At 34.6% G+C, this 22,232-nt stretch overlaps 1 protein-coding gene across 1 annotated transcript in view; it reads left to right on the top strand.

Annotated features, from left to right (window-relative positions):
• Nucleotides 1–22,232, top strand: part of DMD (dystrophin) — a 1,043,102-nt gene that overhangs the window by 399,980 nt on the left and 620,890 nt on the right. The window contains exons 23-29 of the mRNA XM_066545460.1: nucleotides 1,993–2,106; nucleotides 3,207–3,362; nucleotides 5,716–5,886; nucleotides 7,672–7,854; nucleotides 9,391–9,525; nucleotides 10,279–10,428; nucleotides 17,789–17,950. Of these exons, the coding sequence (XP_066401557.1) occupies nucleotides 1,993–2,106; nucleotides 3,207–3,362; nucleotides 5,716–5,886; nucleotides 7,672–7,854; nucleotides 9,391–9,525; nucleotides 10,279–10,428; nucleotides 17,789–17,950 (1,071 nt within the window). The remainder of the gene's footprint in view (nucleotides 1–1,992; nucleotides 2,107–3,206; nucleotides 3,363–5,715; nucleotides 5,887–7,671; nucleotides 7,855–9,390; nucleotides 9,526–10,278; nucleotides 10,429–17,788; nucleotides 17,951–22,232) is intronic.

The following is a 22,232-nucleotide window of genomic DNA, read 5'->3' as shown; positions in this document are numbered from 1 at the left end:
TGTCAGCACTTTCCAGAAAGCAGAAGTGTATTTCAGGTATTTAGAAGGGCAGCATTGGAACCTCACCTGGGTGTCTGTAAAGCTGCTTCTCACATTTTGCAGGGCTGTTTCTCACTTTTTTCCTCTCATCCTCTGTCTGTCTGACATTTTTGTCCTTTTTTAACTACATTGCCACTGAGCATCTCTAGCTGACCACTGCATCAGCCCTGTCCTGTGGTGATTCCACAGAGGGAAGCTGGAACTGTCTATGTTCAACACAGAACAGCACCTGTCCTCTCCTCACAGATGCTACCCTACTCCCAAAACACATTAAAAAAGCAGGGCACTTTGCTTAAGAAATTCAAACTTTTGTCTTTTTTCTCCCCTCTGCCTCCCATCTTCACCCCCACCCCTTTGCCAAATTCAGAGCTTTTCCCACTGGTCTTAGAAAGGTCCTGAGCATCATGACCATGCTCATGTAAAGCATTTAAAGCAGCATGAGCCGTTGATGCACACAAATTTTACCCTTTATATTTATTGCTGAAAGCCCTCTGGTACACATCTAATATAAAAGTTATTGTCTTTTGAACTTCTTGAATGGCTTCTCATCCAGATTATTGTTTTAGCTGCTGTAATTTATGGAATGCATCAGTGTGGCATATGATGAAATCAGTGTTCATAAACAAAATGCATTTACAATCTGATTAAAAATGTGAGTCATACATTTGATCTTCATTGGTAGCAGGAGACTAATTTCTTTTTAAGAAAATCCCACCAGATAAATATTTTACCACATTAATGAACTAAAAGTATTCTTGTAAAGGTATTAAAGTTTCATCATGAAATATGATTCTGAACTATTTTTACTGTTGGATAATGGAATGCACAGTAGATATTTCAACAGTGTTTTGGTAATTGCCATTCTGGAGTATACTGACAATTTTTGTATGATTAATTTTATTAATTCAATTCATTTTCCATGATAGCCTGGGTTTTTTAAAGTATATCAGTCACATTAGGGAAATGTTCCCTTTGGTTACTCATAATAGTTACTAAGGCACATTTGTATACATTTTAGGATGCAATCTCTATTCTAGCATCCTTTTTTGTGCTTTAATTCAACTTTACATTCAGCATGTAATATTGATATGTATTTCATTGGTGATGAAAACAGTTTGATGAAAAAATGCTTTATAATTTACTTCTAAAGTTTTTGCCAAATATGTGTTTTATTTTAATATTTGTATCTGATTATCAAATATAGCATTTTAAGGTAATTTTAAGTGGTATTTTTAAATTTCATTCTGCTTTTCAAGTTATTAGATTACCTATGTAATGTTTCCTGGACTGGTAGCATTCCCTCTTTTCAAGTATTTGAGGTCAAGATTTGTTTGTTAACTGCAAGAGTTAAATAAAGGCTATGGAAATAATATTCCTTTTTTAGTAGTAGAAACAGTAACTGAGAGACTCTGAAATGACTCATTGACTCATCATATGATTTTAGTTTCTGAAGTGAATTTCCTTCAGTTACATTGGCTTTTTTCATTCTGAATAGTAAGGGTGTTTTTCTGTGCTGTGTTCTGTTAGAAATATAGTCACTAGGGCATATAACTTCCAAAAGGAGTCTGAAGTTTAAATGAAAGCACAGAACATTTGATGGGTGAGCCCAAATTAAATGCCAACTATGAGTAATCTGAAGCCGTAGAATGAAACAATGAACAAGCATGCAGTATCTAAACACAAATGATATCTAGAAGGCATAAATTTGAGAGCCATAAGGTTGTCTGCTCATAGACACATTAAACTTGGTCAGAAATGGTCAAAGTACAGGTTAAAGTGTTGATGACAGACCCAGGTAAAATTGGTTTTACTTGTTTGCTGTGTTTGTATTTTCAGACAGTTCAATAATGTTGAAATTACATTGCAATGTGTTTTGGTTGTAGTGTCAGGATGAATTGCACTCTTGCCAGTCAGGTTTTGTGTGATGAAATGAAATGTCTTTTTAATACACAGAATGACACTAGAACACTGAAGAAGTGGATGGCTGAAGTGGATGTTTTTCTGAAGGAAGAGTGGCCTGCCCTTGGAGACTCAGAAGCACTGGAAAAGCAACTTGAGCAATGTACAGTGAGTATTACCTGCCTGCTTGGCAGTTACTCAATTCTTCTCTATGAGCTGAATTTATACAGAAGTTACACAAATGATTACTATTCCTAAAAATAAATTCATGTAGAAAGAGGATTGCCTTCTGCAGTGTATTCAAACCATTCTCATGTCCTGGGTTTGTAGGAAAATTCAGTTATAACAAGGAAACTTTAATACCAGAAGGAGGCAGGTATTAAAGTGACTTTTTTTTTTTAAATACAGGAAATAATATGTAATTAGCCTCTAAAGTCAACTGTTTATTTACTTTGTTGAGCTTTTGTGTGTTGCATTTTTTTAAAAAATCTGTATAATCTGTGCCATTTTTTTTTTCTGTATCTGTTAATCATGTGATTTATAAACTTTTCTGATTGTACAAAAAGAACTTGCAGGTATTGTGAGTTATATCCATTCTTTGTCACTAAACTTACAAGTTCCAGGATGGTATCCCAGCAGAGTTTTAAAGCATCATGAAGTATTGGTACTTGCATCACAGGGTTTACAAATTCTTCATGTCCCAGCAGAGTGTGTAAGTGCAGTGAATCTTGTAATCTGTGATGGCCCCTGTCTATATGCTCAGTGGAATTTACAAGTTCTGTAAATTTTCTGGAAGGATGTGTAAATATTATGAAATGCTACATACAGAGTGATCTTACAGAACTGCAAGTTCTCTCATATTTTCTCTTAGCCATTATTTAAATAAGAATTATTGTTATTTTTCACCATTATAATGGAATATTCTTTTGGAAATGTGAATAAGAGATCTAGGTATTTCTCATGTCTTCAATCAATAGCAGGGAAGCATTTTAAGAGATACATTTACACATTATATATGTATATATTTATAGTGCATACATAACACTTAAAAATTACATTATTTTATTTGGTAAACAACAGCTTGCCACATTACAGCTGCTCATTCCTTTTTAATTTCTTCTCATAAATAAGTCTGTTGATTGTCCTCATTTTACTGGAGATCTGGACCCCAGACAAGTCAGAATCTCATGCAGACACATTTTCATAGGGATATCATATCTGAAACTTTGTGTGAATTCTGCTTGCATAAACTTCTGCTCTTCCTTTAGGCTTTAGTAAATGATATCCAGACAATCCAGCCCAGTTTGAACAGTGTTAATGAGATTGGGAAGAAAATGAAGAGTGAAGCAGAGCCAGAATTTGCTTCCAGAATAGAGGCAGAGCTGAAGGATCTCAATGCTCAGTGGGACCACATTTGCCAACAGGTACCAAGTCTCCTGCTGTGACTGGTTCTTTTTAAATTAACCATCAGGGTTTTCATTGGCAGAATTTGTCCTTCTATTCATATGCAAATGAAACTGAATGTAGAAGTATTAATTCAACTAATATTTTACAGAGTGCAATTTAGCCTGTAGCAGTATATGTAAAGTATATTTATTTATAACACAATACCTTCCTATTTTTACAACAAAGATGCATACTAATATATTAGGTCTAACAGAAGTAAGATTTATGGCTTCTGATAAACTAGATTTCTGAAGGTGTTGTTTAGGCATCTGCCAAAACAATCAAGTTCTGTACTTAGTTTTATGTTTTCTTGTACATTGTTCAAATTGCATGTCATTACTCTGGATGAAAAAAGACATTAAAGCAGTGAAGGGTTCATAATTGAATAACTCAGAATTAAGAGTATGTGCACATATGCATGTGTATAAATTATTCTCCAGTAGTCACACAGATCTGAAAGAATGAGACATAACAGGAAAGGACAGTTCTTTTATTTTAGTTAAAGGCATTATTAATAAATCATTTTACAGAGTAAGGAAGCTAAAAATTACTCTTATTTCACTGATGGCATTTGCATTCTTATTCTTTATGACAATTCATCATGTTGTATTACTTTTAAATTTTTCCTACTTGCCCTTTTCTGTTGTGTACCTTTTTAATGTATATTTTCATGAAAGTAAAAGTGTTACCTTTTAATGAGGTATAATATGTTCTTAAATTTTTATTATTCACTTAACATGTGAAAAATAGCCTCTCTATATTTTTTGATAAACATAAAAAATTGATCTTTGAAATCTGTAAGACATTTTATTGATCCGATTTTGTATTCATTCCCCTTTCACTACCATGGAGTATTTAATTCCTTTTTTTTTCTTTGTGATATTAATAAGCTGGATACCTTGGCACTTCTTTCACAGAAATTCGAAGTATTACCTTACAAGTATAGTAGTCTGTCACTGTTCTGTTCTGACTTCCTTGAAAATCTGTCTGTAATAATCTGTTTCATTCAACACAAGGCACAAATTATTTTATCTCAGTAGGCATTTCTAACTCAATGTCTTCAGCAATAGCTATTAAAATACATGAATAATAATTACAAAAATCAATTTGGTTTGTAGAGGTTTCTTGAGAAGATTTGGAAAAGTCAGCTTGGGTTGATATACATGCAATTAATATGACTGTGAGAGCTGGCAGTTGTCATTGGCAATTCAGATACTCTTTTCAGGTGATAGGAGATTACCTTCTCGTGCTGGGACTGAGGAAGAGATAATTTTGCAGGGCAACATACAATTCTGCTTTTATACTCACTGCTTGTTGCTCTATTTTGTTCTGTAAAACAACATTTATGTAGAACAGCATTTATGTTTAACAGCAAGTCCTCAAGGATGAGTAACAAATCAATAAATGTCAGAAATGGAGACCAAATATGAAGAAAAATTCTCCTGATATTGCTAAAAATAAAGTTTACTGAAGCAGCACCACAGAGCAGAATACTGTAGAAATAAGCTCTGCAAGACCAATTCTGAGAAATGGCACCAGTGCAACTTGCTATTTTTGGATGCAAACTTCTTAATGCTATTGAAAGACGATAAATGCACAATCAGGGACAATAATGATAATTTAATGCACAATGGATAGAATCAGAGAATGGTTTGGGATGGAGGTGATCTAAATTAATATCAAGTTCTAGTTCTGTTTGTGAGCTGGGTAATATAATTATATGACGCCCACTTAGTGACTGGCAGGTGATTTAGCAGTAACATTTTTCCCTTTTAGATAAATAGTTTCTTCCACTAGGAGGTTGGACTTTATTCCTTACTTATTTGTAGGGTATTCACCTTTTGGAGACATTCTTAAATTACTTAATCAGCAGAAGAAAGATATGCATATTGCTTTATTCTCTAGTGAGTTGCATTTGAACAAGTTAAAGACCATCTGACTATAGTTCAAGAGCATTTGGTTTCATCCTTGAATGTGCTTTCAAAATCTCCTGTAGTTATTCTTTCTACATTTCACAGAAGCTAATCCCTGGGAGATGTTCTTTTCCACAGTTGTTTTCTGATCACCTCAGCATATGGTGTAGATTCTGGTTCTAGTATCATTACAGCACTCGTTCTGCAGGGCCATGATTTGCTAAAAAAAGGATGTATACAAATGTAGTACTTTTTTGATTGTTTGTTATTATTATCTACCTAATTACTAGTTAACATCTGCCTAATAACAACAATTTTATTATTGTAGGATTTAATTTGATTCTTTTCAGGCTAAAATGTTTTCAAGTTTGTACAGTAGCTTTGCTCCAAGTACTATGTAATCTTTTCTTTCTTAAAGGCCTATGCTAAGAAGGCTGCATTAAAAGGTGGTTTGGATAAGACTGTGAGTCTCAGAAAGGATTTGTCAGAGATGCACGAGTGGATAACACAAGCTGAGGAAGAATATCTGGAAAGAGATTTTGAGTATAAAACACCTGATGAGTTACAGAAAGCTGTTGAGGAACTGAAGGTAAAATATAAACTAATTCCTTGAGCTGTGTTCAAATGTATTTTTGAAGCTTCCATTGTAAAGAAAGTCTACTCTTTCTTTTAGGAAAATACCTTTTCAGATCTAGGTGGCTTGAAGTAATTTCTATTTGCAATACACTAGAAGAAAATTGATATTCTTCAACACCGCATTGTTTTTGTTTTTTTCCTGTTTGCTTTATTGGATATTGATTTGGATGTAGTTTCAACATTCTTTTAATTAAGGAATAATTCATAAAATTTGAGTGTTAGCAGCAGTAGAGTGAAATCAGTTTTATCATCTCTTTGCATTAGAATGAGCAGAAAAAATTTAAGATGTTAGGATGCATCTTGGTGTGTGCTATGTATGAATATTATGTGTTTAATATAGGAATATAGAAACAGCATTTTTTTATCTCAATTAATAATGTTTCCTTCATGTGGGATGAACATGACCTTTGGACAAAACAACTAATTTGTGATACATGCTTAAATACACTCTTGCTAAGCCACTGGATGTGGGCTTAATTCTTATTAGAGGTGAATTGTTTAGCTTGTGTTATTCAGGAAGTCAGATTATAACTTGATTGTCATGATATATAAAGCTTTGGCAATCTATTGAACACTTTGTTTTCAAGCTGTTAATTTTCCATGTTTTTTCCAGTATTTGAGAGTTTCAGACCATGCAACTGATGATCTCTTTATTTACTGACACATAATTTGCTGCCAGTCAGAATACAAATAATAAAAGGAAATTTATGGAACAACTCATTTGTAAATGAGACAAATATCAAGAGTAAATATCTGCTTTAAAGATACAGTTCTTTTTTAGTAACTAAATAGCAAAACTCAATTTCATACATTGGACTGCATATTGAAACAGATGAAGTGCATAGTTTTATATACAATCACCATTATAGATTCCTGGTAGATATTCTGCACCCAGATGAAGTACAGGCATATTCAGACTGTGGCACCTTGACCTAGGAAATAACCAGATCATTTGTCATGATGTCACAACATTGAAAATCTGGATCAGAATTCTGTGTTCATTCTACAGCCCATTTCTTCCCACAGCTAGATAAGAGGAAAGTCAAGAGCAACCTTGTAAACTTCCTTTAGCAATGGCAGCCTGATCACAATTATTCTGATTCATGGACTTACAGACCCAGAGAGGGAAAAAAATATTGTCAGGAATATGGTTTTGATTTGATGTTTTCTGGGCAGGGAGTTCTCATTGTAAATTCCTGTGAAGGCCTGTAGGCACAGATGACACTTTTAATAACATCACTGTTTCCAGTTGTGGTATGATTCCAGTCATAGACACCAGAAAGCACTCAGAGGAAATGGGTATCTTTTTTCTTTTTTTTTTTTTTTTTGCCATTCTTGTGATTTTACCATTAAATCTGGATACATGACTTTATAACACAACAGATTTTTTTTTTGATCATTTGTGGTTCATAAGTTATGATGCTAAAGGTGCTTGGAGCACTTCTGGGAGGAAAAAAAAAAGTACTGAAAGGTTCCATTAGTCTGAGAGCTCCAGAATGCTAGATGGTTGTGAGATGCTAAATTGTATTGTGTATTGGCAACAAATGAAACAAAAGTTTTTTCGATGCATTCAAGATTATTTCAGAAAGTCTGGGAATTGAATGTCTCCAGTTGTATTTTGTTTTGTTGTTTGTGTTTTCTTTCTCCATCTAGAATTCTGTCAGAGAATTCTGACAGTTACTAGAAATAACTTCCCTTCTTAAATCAGGACTAGAACTTCTCTTTTTCTCCTTTCCAGAGAGCAAAGGAGGAAGCCCTGCAGAAAGAAGTGAAAGTGAAGCTTATTACAGATTCTGTGAATAACTTTATAGCAAAGGCTCCACCTGCAGCTCACGAGGCTTTGAAAAAGGAGCTTGATGTCCTAATTACCAGCTACCAGCAACTCTGCAGCAGGCTGAATGGAAAGTGGAAGACTTTGGAGGTTTGATATCTTGTCAGACTTGTATTTATAGCCCTTCTAACTGCAAGAAGTAAGGTGGAGAGCACAGCTGTACTATCATAGAATTGTAGGTAGCCCAAGGCTATCCTTGCTTTATGAGCCATATACCAAATACCCCATGTTATGAGCTACACACAAAGTTATTTCAAGATCATATCTGCTGGAGAGTTGTATTGCAGGAGAAGACTGAGACACAACTCTTAGGTCAGAGACTGCAATGGCTGCTCAAGCTTCTTATCCCTTCTGAGATCAAGCCAGAAATCTGGCTTTGTAGCAGCCCTGTGGTGTTCTCTTCATCAGCTCCTCTTGGCTTCTCTTTTCCATGGCTAAGGGTTTTGACTGGGTGGCCCTGGAGCTGGTCAGGTGGTGTTATCTCAGCATGGGAACAGCACTTGCTCTGCTGGCAAACTGAATATTTCCCATGCCTTTTGAGTTGACCCTGCCGTTTTGGCCAACTCCATTGCAGATTCTTGCCATGGGACTATTTTTATATTATACAGTAGTAACAATGAATGAGGTCTCTTCTTTTGTTGTTAATGTTGCAAGAGCTAAATTTTGGTGGTGAATAATTTGCAAGAGCTAACCTCATACAGGACAATAATGCACCAGAGTAGAATTTATCTTGTATAAATTTCACTGTGGAAAATTAGGGATGTAGTCTAAACTGGTAATCTGCATTTAGCCTGATCATTGAGGATGTGTTGTTGCATGTTAATGTCCCTCTAACCCCTTATTTGGTGTGAGCAAAGTTTGTGAGATGAATTGCATTCTGGAGAGTTTGATCTGCCAAGAGTGTAATGCATTTCAATAACATTATTTTAACTTGTGCTAACAAAAAAAAAAATATTTTGGAACATTTAAATGTTTTGTTTGTGTATAAAGTGCCATTTTTATCTGCTTATTTAAGTATCTTCAGGCACTGTATAAATAAAATATTAGACAATAATTTAATTTCAGGAGAATAAGAACATTTCACAATATTATGTTTAGTACTCTAGCACTTAAAAGGTCTATAAATTGCACTAAATGTGGTTTAGAATTAATTTCCATAGAGATTTTAGTCTGAATTCTTAAAAGCTAGTGTTTTATGAACCTGTGATTTAAGCAATTAAAATATAGAATATATAAGGAATCTAAGTGTATTTTTATAATAGAGACATAAATTTCTAACATGGTCTTTAAAGTTTCTGCTCTCTTTTATATTTATATAAGAAAACTTTACAGAAAACATATAAAGTGGATAGTACATGAAAATGAAGATTCAAGTTGAGTTTTGCAGAAGAGTTCACTTTTTCATGTTATTTTCTGTGGTTTTGCACTGTTTAATCAAAATGATGGTTTTCTTTTGTTATATATTAATTTGGATCAGATGGGTGCTGGCAAATAAAATCATATGGTCTCATTAGCTTCAGATATCAACCATGTTGCTTTGGGGCAGAGGCATGAATGTTTTCAGTATTTTGATGAGTGAAAATTTTCTGTGCAATTTTCAATCTAAATAAACCCTTTCTTCATCAGGAGGTATGGGCATGTTGGCGTGAATTATTGTCATATTTGGATGCAGAAAATAAATGGTTGAATGAGATCGAACTGAAACTCAAAGCAACTGAAAATGTCCAGGGAGGTGCAGAAGAGATTTCTGAGTCTTTAGATGTAAGTGCTGACTTAAATAATAACCCAGTCATATGTGTTGGTAAATTGTAAATTTCATGTCATTCTAAACAAACTATGAACTCACATTACACGTGAACAAGATGCAGAATATTTCAAAAGTCCTAATTTCTTACTAGAGTTAACAAATGAGGAATTGAATTCAGATCCACTTAAGTCAAACAATAATTAAATGTCTTGTGCTGGGTTTTATATACAGTTTTGGTAATGCTAAAATAAACATTCTTAAAAAAACTAAAACTCTCACTTCAGCCAGTCAAAAAAATGTTGAAGGCTTCAGAGAGGACAAGTTTTTGTCATAATAGTGGAACTTTGTTTATTGCTCTTTAATTTTTATTCACGGAGCCTTTAAAATTAGTAGAAATTAAATAATGCTTGTAGTGCATCAAAATACAAAATACTGCATTGATAATCCCTTTTTGCTGTTGAATTTCATCCATTTAGATACTTAAGCGGAATTTTTATATTAAGGTACAAGTTCTCTTACTGAACTCCTTAGGCATAGTCCACATCTTTAAGCATTAAATTTATTGCTATATGAAAAATCCTTGTGCTTTGTAATATGTAGTACAGAACATTAGTTGGTATTTAGTCTTTTTTTCTCTACTTTGTATAGAATTTCATTGTATATGAAATTTGAAATTTCTTTCTTATATTTTTAAGGTAAATAGGGATTGCTTTGTAGAACTTACTTACAAAAAGGAAAAATAAACTTATTTTTTTGACTGTCTTCAGTCTTTGGAGCGTTTAATGAGACATCCAGAAGATAATCGCAACCAGATTCGGGAGCTGGCTCAGACTTTGACCGATGGTGGGATCATGGATGAATTGATCAATGAGAAACTTGAGAGGTTCAACAGTCGGTGGGAAGAACTTCAGCAGGAGGTACAGTTAATGATCGTCCTATTAAGTAGAGGACAGTATAACATAATTTAAAAAATAAGAGTTATTTTGCTGGTACAGGTCCTAAATAGGTCACAGTTCCTAAACAAACACAATTTTACATTAGAAGTGGTTTCATGGGTGTGGTGGGCTAACTCAAGCAGGCAGCAAAGCACCACAAGACTGCACATCTCCTGGTACTTCAGTGGAGATTATAGAAAAGGCAAAAGCGAGAAAACTCTCAGATTGAGATTAGGATGATTTTAAAAGTGAAAGAAGAAAGGGGTAAAGCAAGTGATGCAGAAGAAATTACCTCCAGGAGATTAATGTTCAACCAGTCCCCATGCAATGACAATTTTGGAAACGCTTTTCCCCACCTCTTTTTGTTGTTGAGCATGGCCCTGTGTGGTGCTCAGGTCAGCTGTCCTGGCTGTGTCCTTTCAAAGCCCAGCCTGCTCACTGGAAGGGGCAGAGTGAGAAGGAAAATACCTGGATGCTGTGGAAAGCCTGCTCAGCAATGGCTGGAACATGCCTGTGTTATTAATGCTGTTTTGGCCACCAATAGAAACCACTGAATCATACAGGCTGCTGTGAAAAAAATTACCTGTCTCAGCCTAAACCAGTAAAATGGGTAACCCCAAAATTTTGAAATAGGAGTGACCTTCTAAATGGATTTAATCTTTAATTGCATAATTAAGATGTCTTCTCTGACATAACTCTTAGCAAGAAGCAAATTATTTAGAGCTAATTATGAGTAATATCTGTTATAGATAATTTTTAATTAAACAAAAAAATAAGTGTATTTGTATAAATGAAAGGGTTAAAAAGACACTTCAATATAGAAATGTGTAACACAAGGAGAGCCAAATCTAGTAATATGCTATAAATATGAGGCAAATATCAGCTCAGTACTTTGGTGAAGATCAGAAAGAATTATTAGGGAAAGACCTAGCAGACCATGTAGACAGCCCCTTTCTGACTGTAACCATAATATGCTTGGAGATAAACTACAAATACTGTCAAAAATGACTCAGTTACAATGATAGAAATGATGCACAAGTGCAGATATTTGGAAAGCAGCTGTATTAGAAGGATGACAATCTACCATGAAAATGAAAAAAAAAAGTTTCTTTCCTGGTGCTAGAAATATGCTTGTTTTTGAAAACGGTGGAAGTATAAACACTGCAATAAAAATTATAAGAGGGTCCTTGGCTGTTCTGAGAATAAACTTGAAGGATGGAGAGGGAAAGAGCCTGGTGGTACTTCTGAGGCAGTGCAGGCATTCACATAATTCTGTGTAGCTGGACAGTATCTGAAAAGTAAATATAAATTTCTGTATACCTTCTCTTTTTGTAGCTCTTATTTTTTTTTTATCATCTCATTTCTCTTTGAAAGCAGATACACTCTCTGGAATTCAGCTTCTTGGTATTTGTTATTTTTACTGACTAGAAGACTAGGAATATGCAGAAGGCTTCCAGAGTGTGAGAATATCACATTTAAATAGTCTTTTTGAGTGATGGTTGAATACTATTCAGCAATCATTCACAGATATTAAATAAAAATTCATAAAGATGCAGAGATTTAGTTGTCAAAAGCACATAATGAAGATGTTGTGTGAAATTCTGGAAACAATTTGGATGAGTATATAGGCAAAATATATTAGAAATGTATTCACTGCTCGCCAATTTCTTTCAAAAATAGAAAAAAATTGAGGTGGAAGTCCTCTTTAAAATTTTCTTTGAAAGCTTGATCAGATATTGAGTAGTTAAATACTAATAGTGAGATCTGAATCTGAAGTGGAAAAATATGCTTTTTTCTTCATAGGTTCCTGATACTGAATTTTCTGTGCTGTTTGTGTAGTCTCTTGAAATTCAAGCAGCATTCTCCTTCTATAAAAATATATTGCAGGCACATAACACAAATCTGCTCATGTTCAAGGTCACTTCTTCAGATAGGCTAATTGGCAGTCCTGAAGTGGTGATGTTGCTTATTTTTATTTGAATAATTTTGCAGGTAATTACCAAGACAATAAGCTCATGTGGGCAGAGACTGATATGTGAAATATTTATTCATTGCTAATAGAGCAACCAAACCAACCCACTTCTATATGAATGATGCTACAAGACAATGCATCTTTGCTACTGAGATGGAGATTCATTTTTAAAGGCAGATAATGGCTTCATGTTTATGTGCCTTATCTTCTTTAGTTAACAAAGAGTGAGTGTGTTTAGTTTGCTTTTGAACATTTGGGGCTGACTGATAGCAAGGTATACCCTGTCCTTACTTTTCAAGGACTGATTCACTTACAACTCTGTATATGGGATTTAAGAAACACTGAAGAATTTGAAGCTAATATTGCAAGCAACTATCAGTGTTTAAAGTAATTTACATCCAGTCCAGCAAGCTTCAGAAATGTCAGTCAGATATTCTTGAGACTCTTCTTGCAACAAACTGTACAAAACGTTACTGTTCACCTGGGCTTTACACTAGACTCAATTATTATTATTGAGTCCTGTCTCTTAATTCATTTTTGGACTCCCCTGAAGATTATCTTTGGTTTCTTTAAAAGAGCACACATTTATCATTTGACATGATTTTTCTGTTTTACTCTCCCCTCCAGATGAGAAAGTATATTTCATACCCCATGTCCATGTAATTGCTTTGAAGGCTGCTAAGAAGGCTGCCTTTAAAAGTTCTGAGGCATTATCTGCTGGCAGTGATAACCTAAAGAGATAGAAAAGTCTTCTTTCGTATAGTTTGCTGTTTTGGAATTCAGTTATCAAAGCTGAATATCACTTCATGGCTGGGAGGTAAAATATTTGTAGCCATTTACTCAATAAGAACACTGGATAATACTCCTAGAACTTGCAGAAAATTTAGTTCTAGGTTGGAGGGTATTAAAAATTCATGGGTCCAAAAATAATGTTTTGAAATGAAAAAAAAAAAAAGTGTTCCTAATTAAAGTCTAAGCACAAACATTAATCCACTCTGAGATTAAGTGGAGATTAACATGTTTGGATTTTGATGCAAGGATACAGAGAAGTTGTGATATATCTCAGTCACAACCATTATATCACTAAGTCAGGCTAAATTTTAAAGTAATTTAAACAAGTTAGGAAGGAATTTTAAAGTTTCCTAACTTTTAAACTTTCCCTGTGGCAACATTTCTCAATAACACGAGAGTATAACTGAGACAAGAAAAAAACACCCCACAAGCTAAGATTTCTGCCTTTCTTAACAGACCCCTTTCCATGAGCTGTAACTTATAAGATAATTAATGAATTTATTTCTGCTTTTTAAGTAAATGTCCCCTGTCATAAATGTGCTGTAATTTTGAAAATATTTTCTTCTTAATCTGTTAATCTTCAACAGCCCAGCTACTGAGTACTGCCTCAACAACATTATTTGTTTTTAACCTTAAAACTCTAACCAACATCTTAGTAGCACATGTAACTGATGCATTATATAGATGAAATGTGCTATTTAAGCAAAAAGTGGCAATATCTATAAATATAACATTATAACATTGAACATGAAAGAATTAATTCTGGTCTTTCCATTATTTCTGCATTTTATATGGATAATATGCAGTGTTGCTATTCTCTGCATTTACCCTTGACCTTTTATAAATTGTAAACCGGTTTATGCAGGACATCATATCATAAAAAGTGTTGTGTTTATCATCAAAGCACTACAAATCTATAAAAACACTGTAGAGAGTTACATAAAAAAATTTTCCATATTTTTTTTCATTTCTCTTTCATTCTGATAGTGCCTAACAGTGGGTATTTTTTTCCTTTGAATTAGTTTTCCTTGACAGCTGTCAAAATTTTGCTGGCTCAGAAATAATTAAAAAGTTGTTTATTTTCCTGAGATTTTCTATTTAGCAATTAACTGTCAACCACTTCTCTTTAGAGCCCAAAGCCTTCAGCTTTATTGACTATGATCTGATAGCAAAGCTGGAACTTCTTCTTATGTTCTCAGACCCATTTAACTACAGTGTTAAGCCATCTATTTTTTTTCCACAATGGAATAGAAAACCCATAACATTTCAGGAAACAAATAAACAAATTGAACCAGCCAGAACATTAAAAATTAAAATATTTTTATATTATAAATATTTAAAATTTCAGCTCTGAACTCTCACATGTCTTTAAAAACTAGGCCGACAGACAGCTGTGAATTGGAAGGACAAATTTGAAGCTCATGTCCACAGATGTAAGTGTGTAGAAGGACTACTCCATTTTGTAAAGCATTCTAATGCTTGTACCCACCAACAACTCTTCTCTACTGAAAGAGAAGAAGGTGGCTTCTCAATATTGTGGCACTCCCCTTGATTGAATTTATTCAATATTCTGAAATTCCAGTGGTAGTACCAGGGACCTGCTTAGTGAAAAAGATTAGATCTTTGAATCAACTGTTGTGTACTGGAGAAATGTGTTACATTACAGGTGTATCATACCTTTTATAAGATTACTGTACAGATTTTCAATCCATTTGTAGTGGAAATTCAATGAGGACGGGTATGAGCTTGACTTTAGATGAACATGAAAAGCAAGGTCAGTTTCCAGTAAGCAATACAGACAAAAAAATGTAAGAAGCACCTACTGAGAAAATCACCACAACTCTGAAGGTACTATTTCCAAAAATTCAGCTGTGTTTCTCTTCTCCAATTGCCAAAATAATTCCTCTGTTCTACTGCTGCATTCGTGTCTTGGTCTGGCATCATCCATTCATTCCTTAAACCATTCACAGCTTTGGGAAAATATGTACTTTAATCTCATTTGGAAGAAGCAAAATGTCACACAGGTTCTCAGGCTGTAATCAAATTCCCTCTGAGGACAATGAAAGGGGAATTTTTTGTCTTTGTGTGTGTGTTGTGTGCACATAAACACATCGCACACATGAATGTATATTTATCTGATTTTATATTTGTTTGAAATACAGGTGTAAAAATTCAGTTCGATTCAGGCGAGGATTGGTCTTAATTTTTTCTTAAGCTTATCTGCTATTTAATAATATTTGATCGTATTTTATTGATTTGATATTTTATCAATGAGTTTGGGAATAATTTATTTTTTCCAGTTGTACTCTAAAATAGGATTTTGATATACATAGTTTCTGATGATATCAGCACAAAGATGACAATTTTTCAATCTTTATAGGATTTTAAGTCTTTGGGAATTTGCATGCATTCTACTGCTTCATTCCATGAATGCACTCTGTTTCTCAGGCTGGCAGCAAATGTATCTGTACTTTAAAAAATCTCTAATTCCAAATAGTAGTTAGCATGGGACAGCATTTAACAGAGGTTCAAAGCTTCAGGTGTTGTTATAAAACTAGTTCATCATATAGATATAACACCAAATTTGTGTCCAGTGTTTTGAATTCTCCAGGAAGTGCAGACACTTATTTGCAGGAAGTGCAGACACTTACTTGGATGGCTCATAAGAATGGAACCTTATAGGAGTCTTATTTTAAGTGGTGAGCTTCTCTGCACATAAGGGCACTGCAGCCCTCAGGAGGAATGGATTCTGCAGTGTGTTAGTCCAACAGTGAACCACAGAGATCAGTAAAACCAGGGAAGTTCTTCCATGGCTCTTCCATGCTTCCAGGAGGATGACCTTACCCATTAGGTGTAGAAACCTGCTTGAGCTGTTTCTGATCTAATGTGTCTTTCAACCCACCCCATAGTGAGGCAGATGGATTGATAGAGAATCTGCGTCCTGGCCAGCCTCATAAATCAGCAGCAAGTAGTGCCAAGGTAAATGGAAGCAGTGGTTTTTAAACTCACTGTTTTGAACAGGCTGAGGAGGTTTTTATGTTAAAATCTCAAATCAGATGAAGGTAAAAGTCATTTAAATAGCAAGCCTTTAATACTGCAGTAGGGTAATAATACCTTGGTGGTTTAGGTGCTCCCATTAACACTGGCAGCATGAGTCTGATATGCAAAGCTGCTCAGTTCCAGAGAAGGTTCATGGAACTTGTGATGATACAAGATTATCTGATGAGTTGTTTTGAAATAGCACAAAGCAGCTTACAAAAGCAAATATAGAAAATGCTGGTTGGATTCCTATCCTTTAACTAAGTCAAACAGCTAGGAAGAATGCTCACAAGAAATCATCTTCTTCATTTGTTATACGTGGAGCTCTGTGAGAATCTGAGCTCTGTGAAGAAGGTGCACATATATCAAATATTCTCACTGAATTGCTGAGAGATATTTTTGTTCAAGGCAAGAGTGTTGTAATGGGTATCAAATCAAATTAAAGTATAGCTGGTTTACCAGAGAGAAAAAGTGTGATTTGACTTGAAAAATGGCAGGATACCTAGAAATGTTATTTAAAGGGTGTTTGCTTTCACCTTTGATTCATGTCAAATAAGGTTAGCCACCTTGTTCTGTGGGCAGCAATATGGCTGGACTTGTACAGAGAAAAACTGTGTTGTATTTGAAGTTGTTGGTAATTATTGTGTGCTTTGTATAAAGCAGAAACTCTGCAAGGCAGTAGCTGGGGTCCAAATAAAATATGAGTCTGTGGGTAGACACAATGACAGATGGAAGAATGTACCAGGTTATTTGTTACCCGATAAATGCCTTATTAAAATGTTGCAAATACTATTTAAAGTTGACTCATTTATGTGAAGTGTTTAATATATGTGTCTTCTAAGGACAACTTGGATGGAGAATTTATTGTCCTGATTTGTTAAACCATAAACTGAGCTCCTTTGAAAGGAAAACATCCTTCTCCAAAATAGGATTGGGTAAAAAACCGTGCCGGCACTGCTGGTGGAGTAGAAGCAAGATTCAACTTAGTTTTTTTTCCCCACAGGAGGAAGAAAGTAGGCATTGCCTCTTCCAAACAGCTATTTATGCTTCATATAAGAGAAATCCAGCTCAACAGAGTCTTTATCCCTCTCACTTACTGAGGTGGATTGCTTTGGATAGGATTGTGATGACAGTAACCCTATTCTCAGTAAACAAAGTCTCTTGAATTATATAACAAGATCAGGAGGACCTCTCTGCCTCAGAAAGAAAGACAGCACTGTCAGGATGGTTTGCTTGTGCAGCTTTACCATCTTGCACTCTGAATAGAAATCCTCCGTTTACACTTTGGTTTTGTTTGGGGATCCTTTGCTTTTTAGAACTTCTCTGTGCAATCTGAGTGTTGTTTGTTTCTTAAGGAGAAAACTGAATGGGTGGCAGAAAGATGCGCAATTTATCCTACAAAAAGGTGGATGGGCACAAGTCAGGAACTCTGTGTCTGATTCTTTGCCTGAACTTTGTTGGGGAAAAAAAAAAGTGTGGAAAAAAATGTACTATATGCATTATTACTTTGAATGCTGATAACATTGTCATTGTTTCTAGGCCGTGAGAAGACAGAAAAGTCTTGAGCAGAGTATTCAATCTGCACAGGAGACTGACAAAACCCTGCGCCTGATCCAAGAGTCTCTGGCTGCTATTGACAAGCAGCTAACAGCCTACACTGCCGACAGAGTGGATGCAGCACAGGTCCCTCAGGAAGCACAGGTAAGTTGCACACAGGTTGAGCTTACATGTTTACTAGTTTTCTTAATTAACCAAAGAGTCTTTGGTTGTCCCAGCCTCTCATTAAAGAGGATTTGCAACATGATCAGCGTGAAAGTGCAAGCAAATTTTGTGTGGGATTACTTTGAGAAGTTTAAGGTATTCTCCTAGAAAAGTCATTTTTTCCTTCTGATTTATATCAGAAGATGATCAGAAGGTCTTCTTTATAGAAGATGTAAAGGACTGTAAATGTCATGGAAGACTATGCAGTAATTTTAAAAGGGCAAGGATAAACAACATGGTTCTTTAAAATCCAGCTCCCTTCCTAGAAAAGGAAACTCATCATCCTCACTACTCTTACATGACTCTTTTGCAAAGTTGATTATGTGGTTTATTAATAAATTATTGAAACATAGACAGCATTGATAATTATTTCATAATGGGCATTTCAATGTACTTATATTTTCATTTTTACAGCTCATGGAAGTTCAATGGAAAAAGCTTTTCCCAGTCTTTACACATGGTTTATTTAGCTTTTGAAATAAAAATGTACATCTAATTATCATTTTTGCTTTTTCTTTCTTTCTTCTGCAAGGTCTGCTTTACTGCAGCATTAAGAGGGTAAGAATATGAATGGAATAAAACCAAACATCTCTGCAATAAAACTATCAACACTCTACAGTGTTATATACCTCAATTTCTCTGTTAATTCCATCTAAATTTAGGCAGTCACATTATGAAAGTAAACAGGGAAAAAAGCTAGAGGGAAGTTGAGAAAGAGTGCTTTTATAATGATATTAGAAGAGATATTCAATAATGGGTTTCTTTAGAACTCTACATGCCTGTAGAGTTCTAAATAATTCTGAAAAATAATAATCTTCTATAGAGTACCTTAGACAATCTTAAATATATTCAGAGCTGAATATATGCAGCCCTGAAAATAATTTTTTAACTGTTACTATGTCTTTTGAATTAACATGTAGATGGGTGTACCTTTCAGTTGCTTTTTGTGTGTGTGTGCTTGGAGTACATGCAGATATTTTTATATGTATGTTGGGATTATAAATGCTATATTTGTAAAATGGGATCACATCTGGATTCAGTCTTATTTTGAAAATAATTTTTATCCTACTTCATTTTCTTCTAGTTTATATCAGTATAATATCAGATTTAGAAAAAAATTGCTTCTATTTGAATCCTAAACAATGTTACCTATCTCTTGACTCTCTTGAATTACTTTTCTTCTTCACAGAAATATGAATTATATAAGCAATTTTTTTAAATAGATAAAAAAAGCATTTTGAAAGATGCATTTCTTTAATTTCTCATCTTGTAATTATATGAAGTGAACACATAAGAAAAAAAAAATGAAAATGTAGGTTTTTTCTGGTGTGTTTGGACCCTTACATGTTTCACATGCCCCATGGATCCATCTGATTTATGTGCATTGTCAGGTACCATATTGGGAATTACTACAGACTGGGTAAAATGAAGTAATTCAGAGCTTCAAAAACTGAAGCAGAATAAAACCCAATCAACCTTAATTATCATACTTTCATAAGAAGATTTCAGCTCAGTGCCTTTGTAGAACTTTTTCTTTTTCTGGAGATTTTATTGTCTAATGTCAGGTTCACCTGATTGTATTACATCCACTGTGGGAAAACCAGCATAGACACTGCTGAGTTTTTCCCTTTCATGTTTTCATTTTATGGTGCCAGTGAGACCTAATGAAAAAAAACTTAATTAACAGCTGAACAGGTCTAAAGCAAATATTGAGGTTCTCTGAACTTCAGTTGTGAATCTCTTTAAAATCCTTAGAGGGAGAGGGAATAAACAAACATTTTTATGTGGGTAGAGAGACTGAGCCATTCCTCCAGCAAAGAGCCACCCCAGCCAGTGGCAGAACAGGCAGATCCTGAATGGCCACATCTCCTGTGGAGCTCTGCTGGCTCCATTCTTTTGTAGAGCTGGAAACAGTTCATTCATGTAGGGAACCTACCACAGTGTCTGCACAGCTGGAATGGGAATCCTCCAGTCAGTGATGGTGCTTTCTGGGCAGGGATCAGTTTATCCATGCTGAGGGATTTAGCAACCCACTCAGCAATATGTGTTGCATTTCGAAAAAAACACATGGGGGAATCTATAATCAGAAAGGTGCTGAGCTTGGGAGCTCTGTGTGTTTGCTTCAAAAATTTCAAATCCATTTAAAGCATTCATAGGAGGAATAATCTTTGTGTCAGCTGATCAGAAATTAATCTGAGGAAAAAAATTATATTTAGCTCCTCTTTTTTAAGTGAAATGATCAGTTTAGTTTATTCAGAAACTTGACAGAAAGAAAGGGGAGTCCAATGTGTGCTGTTACTTTTCAATGTAAATTCTGTGTGCTTCTTACTCCACCATGTGGTGCTAAGACTTTAATGCTAGAAAGGCAGTTCTTCCTGAATTATTTGGAGTACAGCTAAAAATGATGTTTCAGCCAACCACTCAGATAAATCAGTTCAGATTACTCAAGGCCCAATTATGACAAAATCTTGAGTGAAGTAAAATCTCAAGCAATATTGCAAAAGAAAAGATTATTTGCTTGTATGCTTGATCTCATGATCCTGGTGGAAGAATTTTTCATATTTCTTAACTTACCAAAATAATACAGAGAATGAAGTCATCATCACAAGAATTTGCAGTTGGTGGCTGTTTTTAAAGTATTCTTTAACTGACAGAAGAAAAAGAAATCTGTACTGAAAATATTACGTTTGTATGACAAAATATTTTCAAATAATTATTTGTAGCTTTGTTATTCAATGACTCTTGATGGAAGAGAGAATTTCTACTTTGTATTTATGCTTAGTCTGAGTGACTACATGAATATTTTTACATTATGGGAAAGAAAATCAACTTATTTCATGTCTCACCTGCGTGTGACAAAACACTTTGTCTGTCGTTCTCCCCAGTCAACTATATAAATTGTGGTGTAGAAAATAACTTAATACTGTGTTTTTGGAAAGTACAAAAATAATCTGCTTTTGCAATAAAATCCTTGTATATTTTCATTTCTGTGGAGTTAAGCACTACATGCTTGGCTGTTTTCGAAGTGAAGGTGCCTATTATACTGTTTTTATAATATCTTTGTGCTTTGTTCAAAACTAAAGTTAATGGGATGATACAATGGCAGAATGGTTCAGTTGTTCAAGATGTCACCTGACAAGATGATGCTGTGCCTCATTGCCTTCAGACTAATATTTTGGGACAAAGAACTCACAATTGTCTACTGAGGAAAGTGTTTAAGTTATCTACGCTTTCCTTTCCTCTGCTGGAAATTGTGAGGATTGTTTTGTTCAGCCATGTGTGGATCAGTGGTCAGAGGGAAGAGCTGATAATTGTTATTCAAAAGCTTACATTTTGTTAATATATTAAGTTTGAATATCTATGCAGATTTCTCTACTATGCAGGTTTTCACCCTCTGCAGATCTCCATAGTATCTGAACATTGTTTTTAACTGCATTTGTCATGTCCAACTTGCTCAGTATTGCCTTGTCAGTCATAGTTCTACCTTATTTGAACTTTCTTTTCTCATTTGGACTCTTCAGTTAATATTTCTTGAAAGTTAGTGTCCATAACAAAGCATGCAGTTTGAGTTAAGAATTATCTATATGTCATTTGTGCTGTAACATCATCTTCTATGTGTGTTACATGCTTTCATATAAATAGGAATAAAAGTTTTGCACATTCCCTGAAAGATTGCCAGTGATGGCAAGTGAGAATCCCTAACCTGTAGGACACAATAATTTATGCACAGTACTATTGCTTGGTTACACACAGTACAATATATTCTGATGTACTAGAAATTAAATGAAGGCGAGTTTTGCTCTTTATTAAAAAATCCCAATAAGTAAATAAACAGGAACCACTGAAAAAAGGAAGAGATGGGGATAATACAAGAAAAATTAGTGTTGTCTTATGGATGTTAAGAAGTTCGTGCAATAAATTGGTGAGTCAGAAGAGACACAAAAGTCAAAGTGGTCATTTAAAAATTGAATGATAATGGACATCACAGGCAAGTGCTATAAATTCTTTTATATCTGTTAATGAATTATTTAATTTTCTGCCTGTGAGCAGCAGTAGCACATAAAAATAAAAAAGAGAAAAAGGCTTTCCGTGCTATAAGCCCTACTAACTTTTCTTTTAATCTTTCCTCTGATGTGTTTGTTCTCTCCAATTCTACATTTTGATGTCAGAGAAGATGACACTTCATCTCTTTCCTGCAGATCAATTTAAAATAGTAAAATAG

This window comes from Molothrus aeneus, chromosome 2 (genome assembly GCF_037042795.1).
Source record: "Molothrus aeneus isolate 106 chromosome 2, BPBGC_Maene_1.0, whole genome shotgun sequence".
Taxonomy (NCBI): Eukaryota; Metazoa; Chordata; class Aves; order Passeriformes; family Icteridae; genus Molothrus; species Molothrus aeneus.
Note: the sequence above shows the minus strand (reverse complement) of the source record. Positions and strands in the feature narration are given on the sequence as shown.